The sequence below is a fragment of the Squalius cephalus genome (genome assembly GCF_949319135.1).
Source record: "Squalius cephalus genome assembly, chromosome: 13".
Lineage (NCBI taxonomy): Eukaryota > Metazoa > Chordata > Actinopteri > Cypriniformes > Leuciscidae > Squalius > Squalius cephalus.
In genome coordinates, this window is record NC_137134.1 from 23146014 (window position 1) to 23166652 (window position 20639).

Genomic DNA, 20639 nt, shown 5'->3' on the forward strand with positions numbered 1-20639 from the left:
AATCATTAAGTTTCAGCTGGCCTTAGTCAAGTTCTAGAGTAAATCAGAGTTATAGAGTAAATGGCCTACACTGTTTTGATAACATTGATTTGCCAGTGTCTTTAATCCAGAAACCTCTGCACCTCGATTCATTTGTCACAGCTCGTTTATTCCTTCGATTTGCCGCCATTAAACTACTTAATGGACCTTCCAGGCCTTTTAATGTCAACAGACCGGAGAACAACAGACACCATCTTACCTGAGTTAATGGAGCATCGTGAATCTTTCACCTGCTGCTGAAAACATGATCTACCTGCTCAACATGTCAGGATGAAGAAATGTGCTTCTGTCTAAGAATGTAGAATCCAACGTGAAATTTACCATGGTTTTACTACAAAAAAAAAAAAAAAAAAAAAAACATGGTTAATATAGCCTAGATAAACCATGGTAACCACAAATTAAACATTGTTTTGCTACACTAACCATAGTTCCATGGTATTGTAAAGCTCTGATCATACAAATGGTAATCAATCCGCCAAAAAAACATGGTTAGCCTACTACACTTTTACTACTTACTAGGCTACAATAAAACCATGGTTCATTTTCGTATAGCACAGAAAAGACTGGATAAATTAGTCAATTAATAATACAATAGGCTATAGGATCTATGCCATCCACTGTTTGAAGGAGACCTGATATTAATTATAATTTACACTAGCGATAATAATTGTAATAACTTTGTAACTTTTGATAATAGTGTAGTTACCCTGGTAATTTTCACATTTTCAGGGGTAAAGGCATATTTCGCCTCAGGAAAGGCAGTTTTCGCCTCATGGATGTGATATGGTACGTAGGTTTTTCATGTTGACAAAAATCATATTTCAAATTTGACAATCTTTTATATCGCGTATAATCCAATAAGTCTTTTTCAGAAGCATTATTTTACTCAGGTATTTTACTCACGTAATTTGTCTTCTTCATCAATCCTCCAAGGCGGGAATATCATTGCGCGTGTTCGTGTCGACGACCAGTTTGTAAAAGTTACGTTGTAATGTTGGCCTAATGGCTTTTAATTTTAACCTTTGTAACACATATGTGACCCATCTTACCTGAATTTCTTATTTGATTTAAATTTGTATTACAAATTATACGAAATTATGTTATTACAAATGTATGCTACCTTACAGATGAGAAAATATTAGTCTAATTTCACTACATATAATTATGATGCTGCTGTTTGAAAGCCCCATACATCCCCATACCCCCCCCCCCCTCCCCTCCCCTCTCTCTCTCTCTCTCTCTCTCTCTCTCTCTCTCTCTCTCTCTTCCCTTTCTTTTTCAGATAGTGATGAGATTTGCATGCTGACCTTCATCCGGAGGTGAGTTTGCCCTTTCCAAACCATGGCTGCAAACTACAAGAAGAGCGACACGAAATGCCACAGAATCCGTCGATATAGAAGTGCAATGAGATTAGAGGCTCAATAAATGCTGTCTGTTAAAATTGATTATGGAACAGGTCATGTCTGCATTTTATGTCAATTTTGATACTATTATCAAACAAGGCATTTCCCCCTATAAATTCCAACTGCTTTTTTAAAAATATTATTACATTATTAACAAATATAAATATTGTACGATGTATTTCCATAATATAAAATAATACCTACCTTATTTTAAATCGCTTTTAACGGTTCTGCAGCCATCTAGTGGACACGAGTAGCTACATGCCAGTTTTTAAGAGGGAAACGTCAGTACTGAGGCGCAAACTACGTAATGGGCGTGGTTTAGTCATTCCGTCCTCCTATTGGTCTAAATACGGGAAGTGTTTCGTCCATCAGTTTCCGCTGTTATTTGAAACCCGTTTGAAACAATAAACAGAGTTGGTCCGTTTATAAAATGATAAATTGAACGCGTAATAGGTTAGTAATTAATCATCAGTGTTTTAAGGTATGGTTTAAATTAATTTTGTTGGAAATGTTTTACTTAAATGTAATTCAAGCCGCATTTGTAGACACTGTTTTTCCTGCAGTGTTTCTTGTGTTTACCATGGTAATACCATGTTTTTGGTCATTGCAGTATCATATTTTGCCATGGTATTGAAATAATATACTTTTTTGTTTAATAGTACTATCTTTCTTTACGTCCAAGAATACTGTACTATGGTTGCAGTTTATTTTTTTGTTAGTATGTCTTTAAACACTACTATTAGTTCACAAATACCATGATAATACCATTGTATTCCCTGAAGTATTAGCATTTAATACCCTATCTTACACAAATTGACAAACAAAATGTCACTTTAATCAATGCATGTGTGTAAATGCAGTTTCATCAAGGTGCGTTAAACTAAACATGCATCTGTTTTCTCACAGGGTTTCAGCTCAGGATGGAGCAGGTGAGCAGGTCCATCATGTCCGGGTGTTTCTTATTGTTCTTTCTGATAGGAGGGATAGTAATCCGATCTGTGTCGGTTCCCTCCACCTGCTGTGGATGGATAAGAGGGGGTTTGCAGTGCTGATCAGGTCTGAGGAAAGGTGGAAGACATGAGAAGATGCTTAAAATAGGGTTGTAGCTCATAGTTCATGTGTGACTGGCATAGATAAAGATGGATAGAAAAGCTCTGACTGCAGCATTGCAGTCCAGGGACAAAACATACGTGTTTTTGTGGACCTACAGCCAGTTTCAGGTGGCAGAATTGAGACTATCAGATATGTTTGCAGTTATTTCGGATGTTTCAGCGTGCATTAGTTTGTGACATGAGGTCACATGTAATAATGCATGTGAGTATAACATGTTGCAATGCTCTTGCAGCAGGAGCAGAGAGAGTGGGACGCTGTGAACAGGCTGCTGCAGCATCATGGGTTCAAACCTGTCAACTTTGCAGATCCAACAGAGAACAAGAACCTTGCAGGTAATATGTGTTCATGTGATATGTTAATATTTATGTATTTAAATTATATATAAATGTATTAAATATTCATTATAGCTCAATAATATGGACATTTTACTATTTTTAGTGATTGAATATGTCTATTTATTTAATATTTAGCTGTTTTTACAGTTGTTAATTGTTTTTAGAGAAGCACAATATATTGCTGACTACATGTACTATATTGGTCAATTTGTTATATAATTGTTTTATATAATTGTTATAAATGACTCAGCAAATTCGGACAGATAAAATCAGGGCTATGTAAATTATAATGTTTAGATAAGAAAATGTTAAAATTTGAGATATTTTTGTGCTGATAAGATGCTAATAATAGTGTTTTTTTTAATTAGCAGTAAACATAGGGTTTTAATTTAATGTATTAAATAATTTAAAAACGAAAAAAAAAAAAAAAAAAGCAGTATAGATGTATAATATCAGTTATCTTTCCGGCTACTGACCAAATAAATCAATATTAATTATGAGAACATTTCTGTGTAAGTGCATTTTTGTGATGTTTGTTTGTCGTCTAGATTTGGTTTTGTTAGAGCGCAAGTCTGCGTCTAACTTCCGCATGATGTTGAAGACTATGCTGTCGGATTCTGAAAGGAGACAAGGTCTAATTCAAGAGCTCATTCAGTCCAACAGCCAATTAAAGTGAGTCCAGCATTCACAGATGCATAATTAATATGCTCTATTATAGTAGAGTCTGTATTATGTTTAGATATTGGGTAATGACACAAATTACGTATGTTTAGTACAGTGAATTTCACAATACCTGTTACCATATACGAGTCATTTTTCACCTTAAAATGAAAAAGTACAAAATTATATTTTGCATAAAGAAAGTGAAGCTGGTTTAACGATTTTTTTTTCTCTATGACAAGTAAACACATCTCCCCCAATTCACATTACTGTAATGCCAAAATTAAAGACTAATTTTCATTATTAATATCAGACAAAAGAGTATACTATATCGACAGTCATTTTGTTTATTGACCATAACCGAAAAATAATTAATAATTAAAAATAGTTACATGAAAAAAAATCTAAAAAGTATAATTTATTTGTAATGATTAAACTGTACTGAATAAAAGTTTTGTGTATTTTAATTTTAAAAAAGTAATTTAACCCTGGTTCATCCCTGATCACATTTCACCTCTAAATCAAGTGAATTAAATAATAAATTATATATTATAAAATCAAGCATATTTTTGGAGCCATTACAAATGCTTGCACTGCGACGTTATTTTTATGACAATTCTCATTACCGTAATGCAAAAAAAAGGTTTTATGTTGTACTGACTTAAAATTATGTTGATTTTAATTAAAAAAAAAATATTTTTATTAAGATATTTTCAAAGAAAGATGTTCTTGTGTTTTGTGAAAAGAATGTCACAATAAAAAATCCTAGGTCTCTTACAAGTAGACTTTGTTTTCTTCATGCAAAATATAATTTTGAGGTGAAATGTGACCTCGACACTAAGTATTACTTTACATACACATGTTTTTCACTCATTTCATCATAGATGTTCAAATGGCTCTTTAATATTTGAATTGTTTAGCACATGTTGTTTCTCCAGGGAGGCTCCTGGACGAGGACATGCTCAATAATGTAAACGATAGTGGTGCTGACCACCTGCTGTAATGTGATATAATCCGAGATGAGTGTAGGGATATGAGATCAGCTGACAGGACAGACGTGTTCACAACACAGCTGATCTATGCCAAAAACTAGCAGATGCTAAGATGCTTTCGTCATTTTCAGAGAGGAAGTGCAGCAGCATCAGACGCGAGCCGCCCAGCAGTCTCAGAGGGCTGTCGAGCTGGAGGGCATCCTGGATGGGGTGAAGGTCAAAGTTCAAGACCTGGAGGACTCATACATCAGTAAAGCGGCCCAACAGCACGGCCAGTTCCAACAGCTGCAACAGGAAAAGAGAGATACTGAGGTATTATTCATGCATTAAAGGTGCAGTAAGCGATTTATAAGAAACTGTTGATATTTGAAATCAACCCAAACAAACACACCCCTCCCTTCATTGCTCCTCCCACAAAATGCACAAACACACAATGCGAGAGGAGATGTCTCTTTATCAAGGCTGAAGCGAAGCAAAATAATGCTTTTTTTTTAATAACAGTTTTTCTTCAAATCTCTCTCCTCCCCCATCATGAGTGGACACGCCCCCTTATTGTTGATTGGCTACAAGTGTGTTTTGGTGCTCAGTCTGATCCACTTTTAACAGCGTTTCTCCGAAATCGCTTACTGCACCTTTAACTACTGCTTTCTAGTTATCAGTATTGGCCATTAAAAGCTGTTGTTTTGTGTGTCCGTGCAGAAGCGCCTTCAGTCTCTGGAGCAGAAGCTTTCTCAGGAGAAGGAGCAAGTGTCTCATCTGCAGAAGCAGCTCCAGTACGTTGTGCGGGACGAGGAGAGACGTGTGACCCGCCAGAACCAGGCATTCCAACAGATCCACCGCAGATCAGCCCGACACAACTCCACCACCGACCAGCAGTGAGTGCCAAAGAGGATCATGGGATCGGCTGTGTGTTTATGTCATGGAAATAAATACATAAATAATCTTAAAAATGTTATAGACATTTCTATTAGATTATATATATATATATATATATATATATATATATATATATATATATATATATATATATATATATATATATATATTATTTAAATTAGAATTGTTTTAGTAATTGTGAACAACTCAGTCATTGGTCAAAAGTATTCAAAGAGTTAGAATTAGAATCTTACAAAAATGCGAACAACTGGAAACGTTTTTTTTCTGTATTTAAGAAAAAATAGAATTTATTTTTTTATTAGATTTTATTTGAATTACATTGCATTTTAATTTATAATTTATAAATCGCTCAGTTATCTCTCATAATTCTTATTTTATGTATTTATTATATTTATTATTTTAATATATTTGTATTTGTGTATTTATTATTTAAATTATAATTTGTTTAGTAATTGTGGAAGTCATTGGTCACGAGTACCGCTGCAAATTATTTTTTATTTATATATTTTGCGGAGGCTTATTTTTATTGTTTAAAATGTTTCAAAATTTTCAAAAAAAATATTCCTAAATCTCTTTTTTCTTTTATTTATTATTACTATTAAAAATACTCACCAAGTAATTGCAAATAATAGGAAGTCATTAGAGTAAATAGATTATAGAATGTTGTCAATGTTTTTTTAAATTATAAATTTTATGTTTATTATTCAAATTATAATTTTATTATTTACATTATTTTTTGATGACCTTATTTTTATTGATTTTTACAAAACAATTTTACATTTTCCAAAATCATTTATAAATTGTGTGTTTATATATATATATATATATATATATATATATATATATATATATATATATATATATATATATATATATATATATTTATTATTATTATTTATTTATTTTTTGTATTTTTTTTTAGTATTTAAAAAAAATCAACAGCAGAAGCTGACACTGTTTTTGTTCCTTTAAAGGATTTTGGATGTCATTGACGTGTACGAGTCCCAAATACAACAGCTACGTAATGAACTAATGTAAGCATATGAAATATTTTAATTGCAATTATTGATGAAAGCTCCTCAAAACATCAGTGTCACGTTGTCCTGCAGACTGTATAAAAGCAGCTCAGGAGAGAAGAAGGACTCCTCAAACTCCCAGAAGAACAGATCCACAGTGGAGAAAGATGCCACTGACTATTCCTCCAACTATAAAACCCTTTTAAAGGTATGATTAATGATAAAAGTTTGATTTCTGTTCGCCATCTTGACGTGAACATGGTTCTGTTCGACTGCAGTCATACCAGGAGCAGCTGAAGGAGACCAAAGCCCAGCGAGAAGAACTCAGGACCCAAATCCAGCGGTTAAAAGAAGATCTGGAGTCCAGGTTGGTACCACATTTTTGGCTATAGAGTAGCATTAGTGTCCGCCTACTTTTTCAATCAATTTCCCCATGGAGAAAATTTAGTTTATTCTTTCAGTACCTGACTTTTGCAATTGGTTTATTTGGTGACATTTTTAATGTTTCATGTTTTAGACCCACCATAAAAGAACTCAAGACCTGCAAAAAGCAGTTGAGACGCTTGGACCGAATGATTCAGCAGAGCAACATCAGGTAAGATCTGCAGTGAGTGAACACTGTTCTTCTAATGAATCAAGCTAATGAATGACTTGTTGAACAGGTCATCTCAAGCACTCAAACCACAGGACTCGGCTGAGACGCCTAACACAGATAACACCAGCATCCACCACCTGGACGCACACAACTGCAAGAGACACCTTACGGTGTGTGGGGATTTGTATTTACTGTTCTAATATTTATGTGTTTTATTTGTATATTTATTATTTAAATTAGAATTTGTTTAGTAATTGCGAACAACTGAAAGTCATTGGACACAAGTAACCCTGCAAAATATCTTTGTTTATTTATTTTGGGGAGGCTTATTTTTATTGATTTATATTTTTCAAAAAATGCAAAAATATATATATTTCTTATTATTAAAAATCCTCACCCAGTAATTGTGATTTAAAAAAAAAAAATCATTTTATTATTCAAATTAGTAGATGCACAACTAAATCAGCAAAGCAGGGTTTTATAGTTAAATAAACCCATAAAAAATGTGACTTAAAATAAATGTTAACTGAATTTTTTTTTTTTTTAAATGTATAAAAACTATAATAGTTTCTTAATAATACTGCTACAATAACACTGCTTTGAATCAGATTTTAGAGGTTTATATGTTTTTGGTTGTTTTTCAGGATGTTTGTACGGAACTTGGTGTGCAAAACGTCAATCATCTCATTTCTGCAGTGAAAGTTCAATGCAAACAGGCTGAATCTGCCACCAAACTGGAGAAGGTGAACTTAAAAACTGATTCGTATCTGAATTTATGATGCCGAAATGGCATACTGTGATACTACTCTTTGGTATACTCAATGCTGTTTGCATAGAATATGGTTTTATGTATAAAGCTCTACTGTTTTCAGTGCGACAAATATGTTTTTGACTCATTATTTAATCGGACTGACGAAAGATAAGATATTTGTATGCAAAAATGATGCAACTTGGTGAATGAACTCTGGTATGTGAGGTCATGTGACAAGCATATTTTGCATAACGCATGCTATTTAACATACTATTTTAAAATAGAGTGCAGTGCGCTACTATTCCATTCGGAATGTAGCTGATGCCTTTCTGACATTATGATCTGATTTACCTGGCAGATCCTACATGACATCACCACTGTCCTGACCAATCCGAGGGCTCCGTTGGGTTTGCTGAGGCAGCGTGTTCAATCTAACCTAGAGCTCGGCCAGGAGGCGGAGTCTGAGCTGATTGTTTCCACCCTGAATGTTTGGAGCCAACAATTAACCTCTCTAGCAGTGAGTAAAAATCTGGTTAACTTTTGGGCAATGAATTTAGCTAAAGGTGTGGTCACATTTAGCTTTGTTCGGCGAAATTTTGTGGGTGAAATTCAGTCATTTCAATAGGAATCCACGCAATCCTCGCTTGAGGGTGAAAGATTTCCCCACTCAGATTTCGCAACGGGTACAAGTTTGTTATGTGGATTTGCCGTGTTGACTACCCTGAAAGCTGTTTGGTTTGACAGTGACTTTGTACATCGTTATACTATGACAGAAATCCAGAAAAATCCAGAAATGTAATTAATGGTGTGGTGGAAATTACCGTTGTTCTACAAATTTTCACGGGCAAATATTCATTGATTTCAAAAGGAATCTATCCGATTGGGAACTTCGCATGAGGGTAAAAGATTTACGTGGAATCACCCTGTTAACCAGCAGAAAGCTACTTGGTTTGAAAGTGACTTCATACATTGCTACACTATTGACCGTATATATTGTTGCCACAAAACTTTGCTGAAATTTTTATTCAACTAAAAGTGTGGTCAAATTTACCGTTCGACGACTCTTCACATGCAAAATCCAGTCATTTCAGTTTATTATTATTTCCTTCAACTGAGACACCTGTTCACTAGCCTGGAAATCCAGACCTGGCATCGACTAATGAAAATCGGCCAGCTTGAGGGGCGGCACCAAGCATGCATTTGAAAATCTCACTGCACGCAATTGGATAACACTACGACCAATCACAACAAGCCCCATACGCTTAGCTACCAGCGGAGCCAACTGGTAGATTAGACTCTTGCCGTATCTGGTCGGCAAAACAGCAAAAACTCCCTTCTTGCAAAGGAACGATTTGAGCGGCGTCTTGTGTTCCTGTTTTAGATAAAAAGCCAAGTCTAACTCGTTCATTGTAGCGGCCAAAGCCATTTCAAACAACTGGTGTTCATCCATAGCCATCTTGCAATGTTACTAATGACTTCGACGTCACAGCGCTGTCGTCATCTGTTTAGCTCGCCTCTGGCCCGCCTATATCAGATAACCCGATGTGATTGGTGCAGCTCAGATAGAGGGGCATATTTAATGAGCATCATTACTTGACGCCAGAGTAACTCGCTGAGCAAATTCAACTTGTGCTCTCGCGAGAACTCTGGAATTCCAGAGTACTTGTTCACCATGATGGTTTTGAATTGCTTGAAATATGATTGGAATTACTTCAAAAAGGAAAATACAGTAAAGTGCAACAAATTCATATAGGCTACATAAAATTATAATGAGAACATTATAACTTTGTGCTTGGGACATGACATTTAATGGTGAGACTTTTGGTTTTGTAATCAAGCTCTCAAAATTATATAAAAATTTGGATTTGGATTTATTGGCCAATATATCGGCTTTTAAATATACATAATTATCGGTCATCAGTATCGGCCAAAATTTTCATATTGGTGCATCCGTAAAAAAAGGTTCATTGTTGACTGTCAACAGTGTAGCGATGTATGAAGCACAGCTCACACTGAAATATTGCTAATGTGACCTCACCTTAACTGCAGAAGGAAATCATTGGGTTTGAATGTGATTGCTTTGGTTTACTAGGATCTTCATCGTGCCCTCCTCAGGCTGGAGAAGAGATTGTTGCCATGGCAGCCGGAGAGCGGCATTACCACACCTTCAGATTCCGTCCGGGTGGAAGACTTGATGCTTATCGTCGACACGCTTCTCGATGAGACGGCATCGGAAGACAAGGTTCTTCTCCTAAACTCAACTCTCCCCTCAGCGTTCTTAATAATCCACCAGCTGATGATATTCTCGCCTTTCCTCAGGTTCTGCGGAGTCCCACCAGACACACCCTGGAGTCCATGGTCGCCCACTTCCAGAAACTCTTCGACGCCCCGTCGCTGACAGGAATCTATCCTCGCATGAATGAGGTCTACACCAAGCTGGGCGAGATGAACAACGCCATGAGGAACCTCAGAGATGTTCTGGAATTGGGTATTGAGATGTCTGAGCATATCTACTTGACTTGAGTGTGAGCTTCCTCATCCTCTCTGAATTAATGTTGTCATATCTTGTGATAGATGACAGAGCGCCCCCTAGCGAGGTTGTCAACAAAGTAGCCGCGATTGTGTCCCAGTCAGGAAACGTAGCAAGTCAGGAGCTCCACAGCCTTCTGGAAAGCAGCGACATTGACAGGTATTTATCAACTCTAGTTTTTAATTTATACAACTTGAAATGTTCAAAACATTAACATTTACCCGATTAATAAATGTTGTTCATCAAACCTAAGTATTTACTAAATTGACATTCTATTCAATGCTTCAATTTATGTAAAATTGTTTATTAAAAAAATAAATAGTTTATGCATGGAATTAAATATGAAAATTAATATTAGTTAATGCTTTAGGTATTGTGACCTTTTAACAGCATAAAAAAAAAGAATAATAATAGTTCAATTTGTTTACATTAATTTATGCATTAGGTATTATGAACTAACACTGAAAATGTTTTTACAGTTTTTAAGTTTATACATATACTTGTTTCATAATACAATAATTTATAACTTGTAATGTTAAATAAGTATATGAAGTAAGTTTAGCTCATTATTTTATGATAACCAGTACATTAATGAATTGAACCTTATAGTGTTTTCATGTAAATTGACAATTTATTGCTTTCATTTATGTAAAAATGGTTTATAAAAATTATTAAATTAAATATGAAAATGGTCTTAAATTTGCATTTGAGTTCATTTAGAGAAAGCATGATTGCTTAAAAATGCAATTTTCCTTCTTTTTTTTTACGTCAATTTAATATCAATTCAGGAACAATTTACACAAAATACACGAAGGCTCATTTCTTCATTTGGAAACTGCAAGTGAATAACAGACAGCAAGTGTTTTCATAGTGACATTTGTATTTTACAGTATCATTGTCAAGCTGAAGGAACATGAGGAATTCTTTCCGGTTTTCCACTCATTTATACTGGAACTTCTGCAAACTCTGGGTGAGACCAAACTTTATTCATGTTCAACAGGAGTCAGTCAAACTCAAATGAAAAGTACATACAGTACATCAGTATTCTAGTGTATCTGAACTTCAACCATGAAAGCGCAGATCTCAAGTTCTCCTAAAAACATCACCACACAGACATTAACATTATGTTGTGGCACAAGTTGAGTTCCAGTTTCCTCTCTTTTTCAGACGTCTTGACCCTAGATGACGTTTTACCGACCGTACGCACTCTCAAGTCAGCGGCGTGACTAAAGGCTGATGTGTTGTAAAGCACCATGTGGTTTCAGAACTGAATTTAAATGTTTTGCTGTGTATTAATTAGAAAATACCTTTTGTTCATATTTTATAAATAAATTAGCATATTGCTGTGTTTTCTGAATCGGCTCACAACAGCACGGTTTTTGTAACATCTCGTATTCAAAATCTCTTTCATTTTAAGAAACTACTTTTTTTTTTTTTGGTAGAAATACTGTGCATAAAACGTCCATCAGTCCCCTTCCTCTGAAGAGCTGGAGTGTCCTTGAAGAAGTTTCTCCATGATCAGACTGTTGGAAGGCGCGTTAGTGATTAGCGTCAACACAAAAGGGGGCGTCTCCTTTGATACGTGACGTATGACCGTACAAGACGCCAGGTCCTCGATGTGAAAGCCAGCGTGAGGCTGAACGTCCTGCTGGAGAACGGAGTCCGCCGTCTGATCGCCAAAAAACTGCAATAAGAAAAATACATGCTTTTCTGAACTTGTGAATACTTAGAGATGAATGTACAAAAACCTTTTAAGGGCTGTTTACACAACACTGTAAAACTTTACACGGCAATGCTATCTCCATGTAAACTACAAAAACGCGAATTCATGAAAACGGTGACGTCATGCACATTACTTGTTCAGTCTATAAGCGCGTAGTGTTTCTTTAACAAAGTGACATCGCCATCTACTGGCCTGGCATGAATAGTACAGCGATTTTAGTCATTTTAGCGGCTGTCCACGAAAGACGCAAAGGAAAAACTTTGTTTTTTAGTACATCGTTGTCGTGTAAATGTACCCTGAGTTCCAAGCGTCTGTTTCGACAGAGATAAAGGTACTTACAGCTTTCCCTGACAATGGATTGATGAAATCGGCCCAGTATCCTCCTCTCCACAGCGTGAAGCAGATTTCTTTAGCACCGCTGACAAACTGCAACAAGACGTCACGTGTGTCAGCCGTCTTAACATACATTTTAGACTCGCCACAAGGAATGATTCAGTTTACTGACGAAATAGGAAAATTTCTTATAACCACATCAAGGTCATATTCTACACCAAAACAAAATGCTATATATTTGGGGGGCATTAATCAAATGTGACAGTAAAGACATTTTTTTTTACAAAAGATTTGTTTCAAATTAATGCTGTTCTTTTGAACTTTCTATTCATCATAGAAGCCAGATAAAATGTATCACCATTAACACAAACATATGAAGCAGCACAATTGTTTTCAACACTGATGATGATAATAATGAGAAATGTTTCTTGAGCATCAAATCAGCATATCAGAATGATTTCTGAAGGATCATGTGACACTGAAGACGGGAGTAATGATGCTGAAAATTCAGCTTTGATCACAGGAATAAATTATATTTTAACATTAAAAGAGAAAGAAATAAAAAAATTGAATTGTAAAAATTTCTCACAATATTATAGTTTTTACTGTATTTTTGATGCAATAATTTGGTGAGCAGAAGAGATTTAAAAAAAATCTTTTATTATATATTTATATCAATGGATATAAAATATATATTATATTTAGGACAATCAAGCACTTTTAATCTTCAATATCTTCATTTTTTTGTATTTTTTACTCTTATCGATGATTATCATTGTAATACAGAAATTATTTTCAATTAACATCAGCATACAAAATATGCTATATGTATACACTAATATTAAAATGTTAAATATATTAATACAATAATGATATATTAATAAACAGTCAAATGTAGAAGTATAATATAATAATATATAAATAAATATGTACAGTTAAAAAATATGTATCACAATGCAATTAATATAATTTAAGTCAATATGTAATTTTCCAGTCAAACTCACATGATCCAGTAGTTCCTCCTGATCTCTGTTCAGTTCCTCTGTTCCCAACTTCTGGTTCTTTTGTGTTACCGTGACGACAGTGATGGGACTCATTGGCAGCACTGGGAAAAACAGCTCTAACTCTGTCAAGACAAGGATTTGGTTATTAAAAAACTGTTCTAGTAACTTTAAAGATGTTTTACAAGTGTTTTATATGTGCGTACCTTTCTTCAGCAGCTCTGGACAGGAATGCATAGAACACTCCACATTTGACTGACTGAAATAGTGTTCAGCTTTACTGACTCTCTGCGCCATGAGAGAAACTTCTTTACCCTAAACATCCCAAATCAACTCAGTCATTGGAAGAATAAAGAACAAAACTGAAGAATTTTTACCATAAAACTGATTTTTACCTGATATTCATTGACGAACTGTGCGAGTATGAACTCGTGCCTCTCTGCGCTAGACGGGGTGGTTAAAACATCCGGGACCGTCCGGTGGACCGGGACTTTCATTTGTAACTCGGTACCTTTGAGGTGACAGTCGAAACCCACGTTGCCTGGCAACTGAAACCTTTGATCTTGAGGCCCGAACGGACCCATCGTCTCATCTGGCCATACTGTGGTAGGACCTGTCAGAAACACCATTAACAAACATTTAATGTTAAATATAAGAAAACAAATATATTAATATAATAAAATGCATCAATTTACACACATACATGCATACATATATATATATATATATATATATATATATATTTATATAAACATATACAATTTTACATTGTTATACACTATAAAACTAAACAATTAATGTTAGTTAATGAATGTATTAATAACATTTTTATAAATGTGTGTATATATATATATATATATATATATATATATATATAAATATAAATAATATAAATACAGACATACACTACCGTTCACAAGTTTGGGGTCAGTAAGAATTTTTTTTTTTTTTTTTGGAAATAAGTTAAAGAAATTAATACTTTTATTCATCAAGGACACATTAAATTGATCAAAAGTGACAGTAAAGACATTTATAATGTTACAAAAGATTCTATTTCAAATAAATGTTGTTCTTTTGAACTTTCTATTCATCAAAGAATCCTGAGAAATAAAATGTATGACCGTTTCTACAGAAATCTGAACTGTTTTCAACACTGATAATAATCATAAATGTTTCTTGAGCATCAAATCATCATATTAAAATGATTTCTGAAGGATCATGTGACACTGAAGACTGGAGTAATGATGCTGAAAATTCAGCTTTGATCACAGGAATAAATTACACTTTACTATATATTCACATAGAAAACAGCTGATTTACACTGGAATAATATTTCACAATTTTTACTGTATTTTTAATCAAATAAACACAGCTTTGGTGAGCAGAAGAGACTCTTTTAAAAACATTAAAAATCTTAGCGACCCCAAACTTGTGAACGGCAGTGTATATAAATAAAATAAATCACATTTGTATTATTATACACCATAAATAAACAATAAATAAATATATATCATTTATTTATTTAGAATTATGAATTATTTAAAATTACCATATATTTTCTTCAAGAGCAAGAAACAGAAATCTGTATATATATATATAGTATAATGGCATATATTATAGTATAACAAGCATATAAATAAATAAATATATATCACGTTCATGTAACAGAAACCTTCATAATGACCTGAGTTTTGAGATGGTACAGCTATATAGGGCTCATCTGATCCAGACGAACCAGCGGCTGAAAACCCTCTGACAGCCACGATCCTCTGAACCAGTGTGTGAACCACAGACGACTGGCTGACCTGTCTAACCCTCCGGCACAGCACCTGCATTATTCAACACACACACACACACAGTTACACACACATCAAGACCCACTCATCAAATGATCATATGATGATGAGTGATACTCACACTCGCCATAATGCTGTGCACAGCTCCACTTCACTTCAACCTGAAATACGTAATAATGAGAAAATACAATAATATATCATGTAAAATACAACAATAAATAAATCTATACACGTAAAAAGAAACGTGTGGCTTCTCATAGACAAGTATATAAAATTACATAAGTTATATAAATTACATAACTGTTTTAAAAAGGTTAAATAAATATAATAAAACAACTTGTATTAGGCTATATGAATAATATTTTAGACTTGAGTGTTTCTATGTCACATTGTATTAGATATTTTACTCAAAAATACCCATAAAAGTCCTTGTTTTCCTTGCTTATGATAACACACTCTTCATAAATTGCGGTTAAATGTAAAACTCTGTCACATACACATGTATATGAGTACAGAGGTTAAGTGTTACTTTGTTTTCCCCATAGATCAGCTTGTAAACACCTCAAAACAACACTGTTATGATCCGCTCACTTTCACTTCAAACACGATTAAAGCACAGCGAACACGTGACATTAGCGTCAAACTGTCATCGACACGCTCTTCTGCTATTATAGATCTATATGACACAGGTTTAATAGTAATGTGTCGTTATTTATAAGGCGTTTTCAAAGTAAAGGACAACGTGTTCCACTCACTCACTCACCCTGTTTGTCTTTTCCAGGTTCTGATCTGCTGATCATCACGTCCGCACGATCAGCGTCATGACGTCATGACGGAGCGCCGCACAGTACAAAAGCAGCAACAACACAAAATAACAAAAGATATAAATAAAATCATACATATATATATATATATATATATATATATATATATATATTATAACATTATAATGTTAAGCACATTTAATTATAAACGTACTAATACAAATATATGAATATGATATGAATAATATTAATAAATATAATATGTTGTATAATAAATAAACAGTACCACAAAACAAAATTACAATATTGCTGGAGACCGCAAAAAAAAAAAGATATACGCATGCGTTGACCGATAACGTCCTCTAGGTGTCAGTACAAGCAAACGCTTGTCATTCTGCAACTGTGGCAAAAAAAATATATAATTATAATATGGCACCAAGTAATTGCAGACAAAACCAGCATAGAAAATCATCAGGTATCAAAAGAGAAAAAAAAGAAAGAAATAAAAGAACGGAAGGCTGTCATGTAAGGTGAATGTCGCTGCATTGGAAGGTTAGACAAGGCGAATATGTCAGCTGGGCAGAAAAGCCTGTTTGAAGGGGCAGCGTGTCTCCCTGAAGACTGACGTGTCCTCAGAACAGAGTTGAAATGGAGTGAGGTTTGGGCCAGAGGCTTTTGCTGCCTCTCTCTCTGTGTCTGTCTGCACACATACACACACTTGCATCTGCATCACGAGCAGCCACCATCTGGCATCTGGACGCGGGGACGAAGAGGTCAGCAGGTCTAGGTGACCAGACCATCTCTCTGCTGCACTGCAAGGTCAACACGCAAAAGCACACGACAGCATTTTGCGTTTATTGTGAATTTATATTCGCTAGAAACACTGTATGGATTTAAAACATAAAGTACGATTCGTTTAAATGGATAGTTCACCCAAAAAGGAAAATTCTGTCACATATTAGGCTACCCTCATGTCATTTCGTTCATCTTCGGAACACAAATTAAGTTATTTTTGACGAAATCTGAGATCTTTCTGTCCCTCCATTGACAGCTACGCAACTGACACTTTGACGCTTCAAAAAGTTAATAAAGAGATCATAAAGCTAGCCTAATCCATATGAATCCAGCGGTTTAGTCCAAATTTTATGAAGAGACTCGATCGCTTTATATGATGAACAGATTGAATTTAGGCTTTTATTCACATATTAACATTCATTAAATATACTGTGTCTTTCAACATAGATTGTAAAATGAGATGATCAATAGGTTGACAACATAGGTTGATTACATTGCTTTAACTTTCCAATTTTTTTATAAGAATTGAATTTTATAAGAATTGAATTGAATTGAAGGATTAAATTTTATACAAGATTCGACTCATTTTCAACTCAAGTCAGTTTAATGTAATTTAAGTTGAAATGACTTAAACATAAGTTGATTGTACTTAAAAATTTAAGGAAGCAACTTCAGTTTATCAAGCGACGAGAATACTTTTTGTGCGCAAAACCCCCCAAATATAACGACTTTGTTCAACTATTCATTTTCTTCTGTGTGGGCCTCTGAGTGAGTTCATAGTGTAACAGCGCAGCACTTCTGGGTTGTACGTCACACGCATAACACACATGACCAGCGTCGGCCAATAGTGAGCCTACGTTCTGACGTACAACCCAGAAGTGCTGCGCTGTTACACTACGTTAACTCACTCAGAGGCCCACACAGAAGAAAATGAATAGTTGAACAAAGTCATTATATTTGGGGGGTTTTGCGCACAAAAAGTATTCTCGTCGCTTGATAACTGACTATGACTCGATAAAAATTACTATTTTAAACATTGTCTTTACTAACTTTATGGCCAGCAAGTTTAAATTACAGAGAAGCCTATGGAGGAGTGAGACAGCTCTCAGATTTAATCAAAAATATCTTAATTTGTGTTCCGAAGATGAACGAAAGTCTTACGGGGTTGGAACAACATGAGGGTGAGTAATTACTGACAGAATTTTCATTTTTGGGTGAACTAACCCTTTAAAATACAATGCAGAGACTTCTGGGAATGCAGTCCAATGATCAATGAATGAATCATTCACTAAAACAAATGAACTGATTCATTAAAATGAATCAGAAATGCCAACTTCTATCAAGCATGAGCAAAAAACAATTGACAAAAAGAAGAAAAAAAACAATTAGAAATTATTTTAAAAAAAGTTATACCAAGGCTAGATTAAAGCCAAAGCAAAAATATCACTGAAATAATATCATTCAGAGCCTTCGCCTGCTGTGCTCGAGTCTCATAACACGCGACACGGGAGCAGCGCTAGTTCAAATCTGAATCGTGAGCAGAATCTTAATTACTTGGCATTTGTCTGCAGCAGATATTAAACTGTATATGATTATATCTTCCTTCTCATCACACTAGAAACTCCATTATGGAGTCTGAAGGACGTTTTTAAGCTGTAGGACATTGTAAATAAAACGAATAACGGATTTAGTTGCTTCTGTGTGCAAAAAAAAAAAAAAGATTAGCCTAGGCGTTAACGGATAGCTTTGTCGTTTTTGGTCCATTCTCGTTTGTAATGGCCACATAATCACAATCCAATCAATCCTGATGGATAACTTTAAAATGCCTACATTCTCCACCATAAATATCCAGTTTCATGCAAAAAAAATGTCACATTATAGAAGTAAAATGGGTGTGCCATGTCTGTAGTATGTTCATTTCCAAATGGACTGATCTCACAGGCAAAAGTGTGTATTTAGGTCACTCTTGACAGTTTTGACTTCAAACTCTTCGTATTTCTGGTCTGGGGAGTGTAGCAGAAACGCAGTAAGTCAGAACCGGGCTTTTTTATTGCTGCGCTGTCAAGCTCAGAGAGCCCCAGTGCCAAGAATCAGCACTTTTCCAGGGCCGTTTCATTTCTCTGCCTCGTCCTCCCTCTTTTTTTCTCTCAGGAGAGATGGTAGGGGGCTGCTGGAGCCTCATTAACTCGCCTGATTTGATTTTTTGCAGCCCTCAGAGGGGCGCGATAGTCGCTTGCTGTGAGAACCGACTGCATGCGTCGCGGCAAAACTCACAAGTACCGCGGAGCTGCTTGAGAACTTTCGGGATAAGACTAATGTTGGTTTCACAAGGCTGAAAACCAACTTTCCATGTCATTACAGGTAAACGGCGCAATCTTAATTCCTATTCGCCCCATGCAAATAAAAGTTTAACCGCAGCGGGTCTTTGAACCAAAGCTAACTGACAGGAAACGAGTCTTTACTATAATCTTCCCCCTCAGCAACATGTGCTTCACCGATGAAAGAGAAAGAACATTCCTCATTCTCTTTCCGCACCCTGACTTGTTTAACCCTTGACGAGAAACTCTTGAGGAGATTTGGAAGGTGTTTGTGTGACGTGTGTAGAGGGTTGAAGGTTCACAGCTGATGAGGGTATACGTTCTACCATCTGGTCACTTCTGGGTTGAAATATGCAGCGGTCTGTCTAAGCTAGGCCACTAGAATGCTTCTTAGGATATGTTTACACAACAGCGATGCACTAAATACGGAAGCGTTTTTCCTTAGATAAATAATCCCTGTTCACACGGATCCAAGAAAACGACTAAAATCGCTGTAATCTGCTGCCAGGCCAGTAGATGGCGATGTCATTTTGTAAAGAAACACTAGGCGCTTATAGACTGAACATGTGATACGTGCGCGCATGACACCGTTTTCACAAATTTGCGTTTTTGTTGTTTACTCGGAGATGATAACGGTATCGTTTTCAAAAACGTGCACTTTGAAACCCGATTCGCGTATTCAGAACGCATAAAGTGTTTAGTTGAAAACAGTGTCGTGTAAACCGCCCCTTAGATTTCAATTTAAACATTTTTCAATTAAAGATCATCGGATTGTCTGACAAATTTTTTATTGAAAGACATTTTTTGTTATTCTGCCAAAAGCATTTCATGGAATTGCAACAATTCCGATAAAAAAAAAACATTTTTGCACACAATTCTTGCAAAAAGTGTGTTTACATAGACTTTTGAATTAATTTTGTAGTTTGTTTAAGATCAAATAGAAATACTAAAACACAAATGTGGTCAAATTTTATTCATTTTTTATAAAAGAAATATGACAAAACTCATAATGACAGAACAGAACTCATACTCACTGTGCATTTTTTACAAAAAAAAGGAGTAATTTAAGTCGGCTACACTTTATTTTAAGGTGTCATTGTTACAGACTGAGTAATATTAATTAACATGTACTTACATGTAGGGTTAGGATAGGATTATGATTTGGTTGAGGGTTAGTTGCATGTAATTATGCATAATTTACTGTTATTACTATGGTAAGTACAAGTAACATATGTAACAAGGACACTGTAAAATAAAGTGTTAACTTTAAGTCTTATGAGCGTAAATACAATGTAACAACATGTACGTTTTTGCTTGACTAAAAAAAACTGGTTCATGAAAGTGATTCATTCAGAGTCAGATTTCATTGGTTGCACTGTGACATTTTTTGTTATTCTGCCAAAAGTTTTAACGGAATTGTAAGGAATTTAACTATTCCGGTTCCATTAACAAATACAAGTGATCATTTCTCTAATAAATATTTTTTAAACAATTCTTACAAAAAAAGTGTTCACATTGACTTTTAATATCTTGTTGTAGTCTTTTGGATCAAATAAAATGTAATTTTTATGACAA

At 34.9% G+C, this 20639-nt stretch overlaps 2 protein-coding genes across 9 annotated transcripts; one reads left to right on the forward strand and one right to left on the reverse strand.

Moving 5' to 3' along the window:
- Positions 1–1806: 1806 nt before the first annotated feature.
- On the forward strand, positions 1807–11674 carry cep70 (centrosomal protein 70; the record flags this gene model as incomplete). 5 transcript variants are annotated; one of them, XM_079890037.1, is made up of 18 exons in its annotated part: positions 1807–1926; positions 2352–2374; positions 2791–2890; positions 3442–3565; positions 4677–4857; positions 5245–5420; positions 6417–6476; positions 6552–6666; positions 6737–6825; positions 6976–7053; positions 7121–7223; positions 7698–7796; positions 8163–8321; positions 9897–10046; positions 10124–10292; positions 10379–10493; positions 11225–11304; positions 11502–11674. In XM_079890037.1, the coding sequence occupies 17 exons, from the start codon at positions 2366–2368 to the stop codon at positions 11558–11560; spliced, it is 1866 nt and encodes a 621-aa protein (XP_079746163.1). In that variant the 3' UTR covers positions 11561–11674. The 5 variants fall into 5 exon arrangements, with proteins under 5 accessions (XP_079746163.1, XP_079746164.1, XP_079746161.1 ...); XM_079890038.1 differs by having other exon boundaries at positions 1813–1898; XM_079890035.1 differs by having other exon boundaries at positions 1814–1898; positions 11225–11540.
- mmadhca (metabolism of cobalamin associated Da) lies at positions 10628–16026 on the reverse strand. Of its 4 annotated transcripts, none has more exons than XM_079890039.1 (8): positions 15951–16026; positions 15309–15348; positions 15076–15220; positions 13787–14004; positions 13598–13706; positions 13395–13516; positions 12397–12483; positions 10628–12018 (listed from the first exon to the last, which is right to left on the reverse strand). In XM_079890039.1, the coding sequence occupies exons 2-8, from the start codon at positions 15315–15317 to the stop codon at positions 11800–11802; spliced, it is 909 nt and encodes a 302-aa protein (XP_079746165.1). In that variant the 5' UTR covers positions 15318–15348; positions 15951–16026; the 3' UTR covers positions 10628–11799. The 4 variants fall into 4 exon arrangements, with proteins under 4 accessions (XP_079746165.1, XP_079746166.1, XP_079746168.1 ...); XM_079890040.1 differs by having other exon boundaries at positions 15943–15976; XM_079890042.1 differs by having other exon boundaries at positions 15779–15957.
- Positions 16027–20639: the final 4613 nt, after the last annotated feature.

Bases quoted from the DNA above. Each gene is read 5' to 3' on its own strand.
- mmadhca (XM_079890039.1), bottom strand. The intron at 14,005-15,075 runs GTCATTATGAAG...TGTTTCTGACAG, and splicing joins TGTACCATCTCAAAACTCAG to GTCCTACCACAGTATGGCCA. The intron at 12,484-13,394 runs GTGAGTTTGACT...GTCTTGTTGCAG, and splicing joins AGGAGGAACTACTGGATCAT to TTTGTCAGCGGTGCTAAAGA.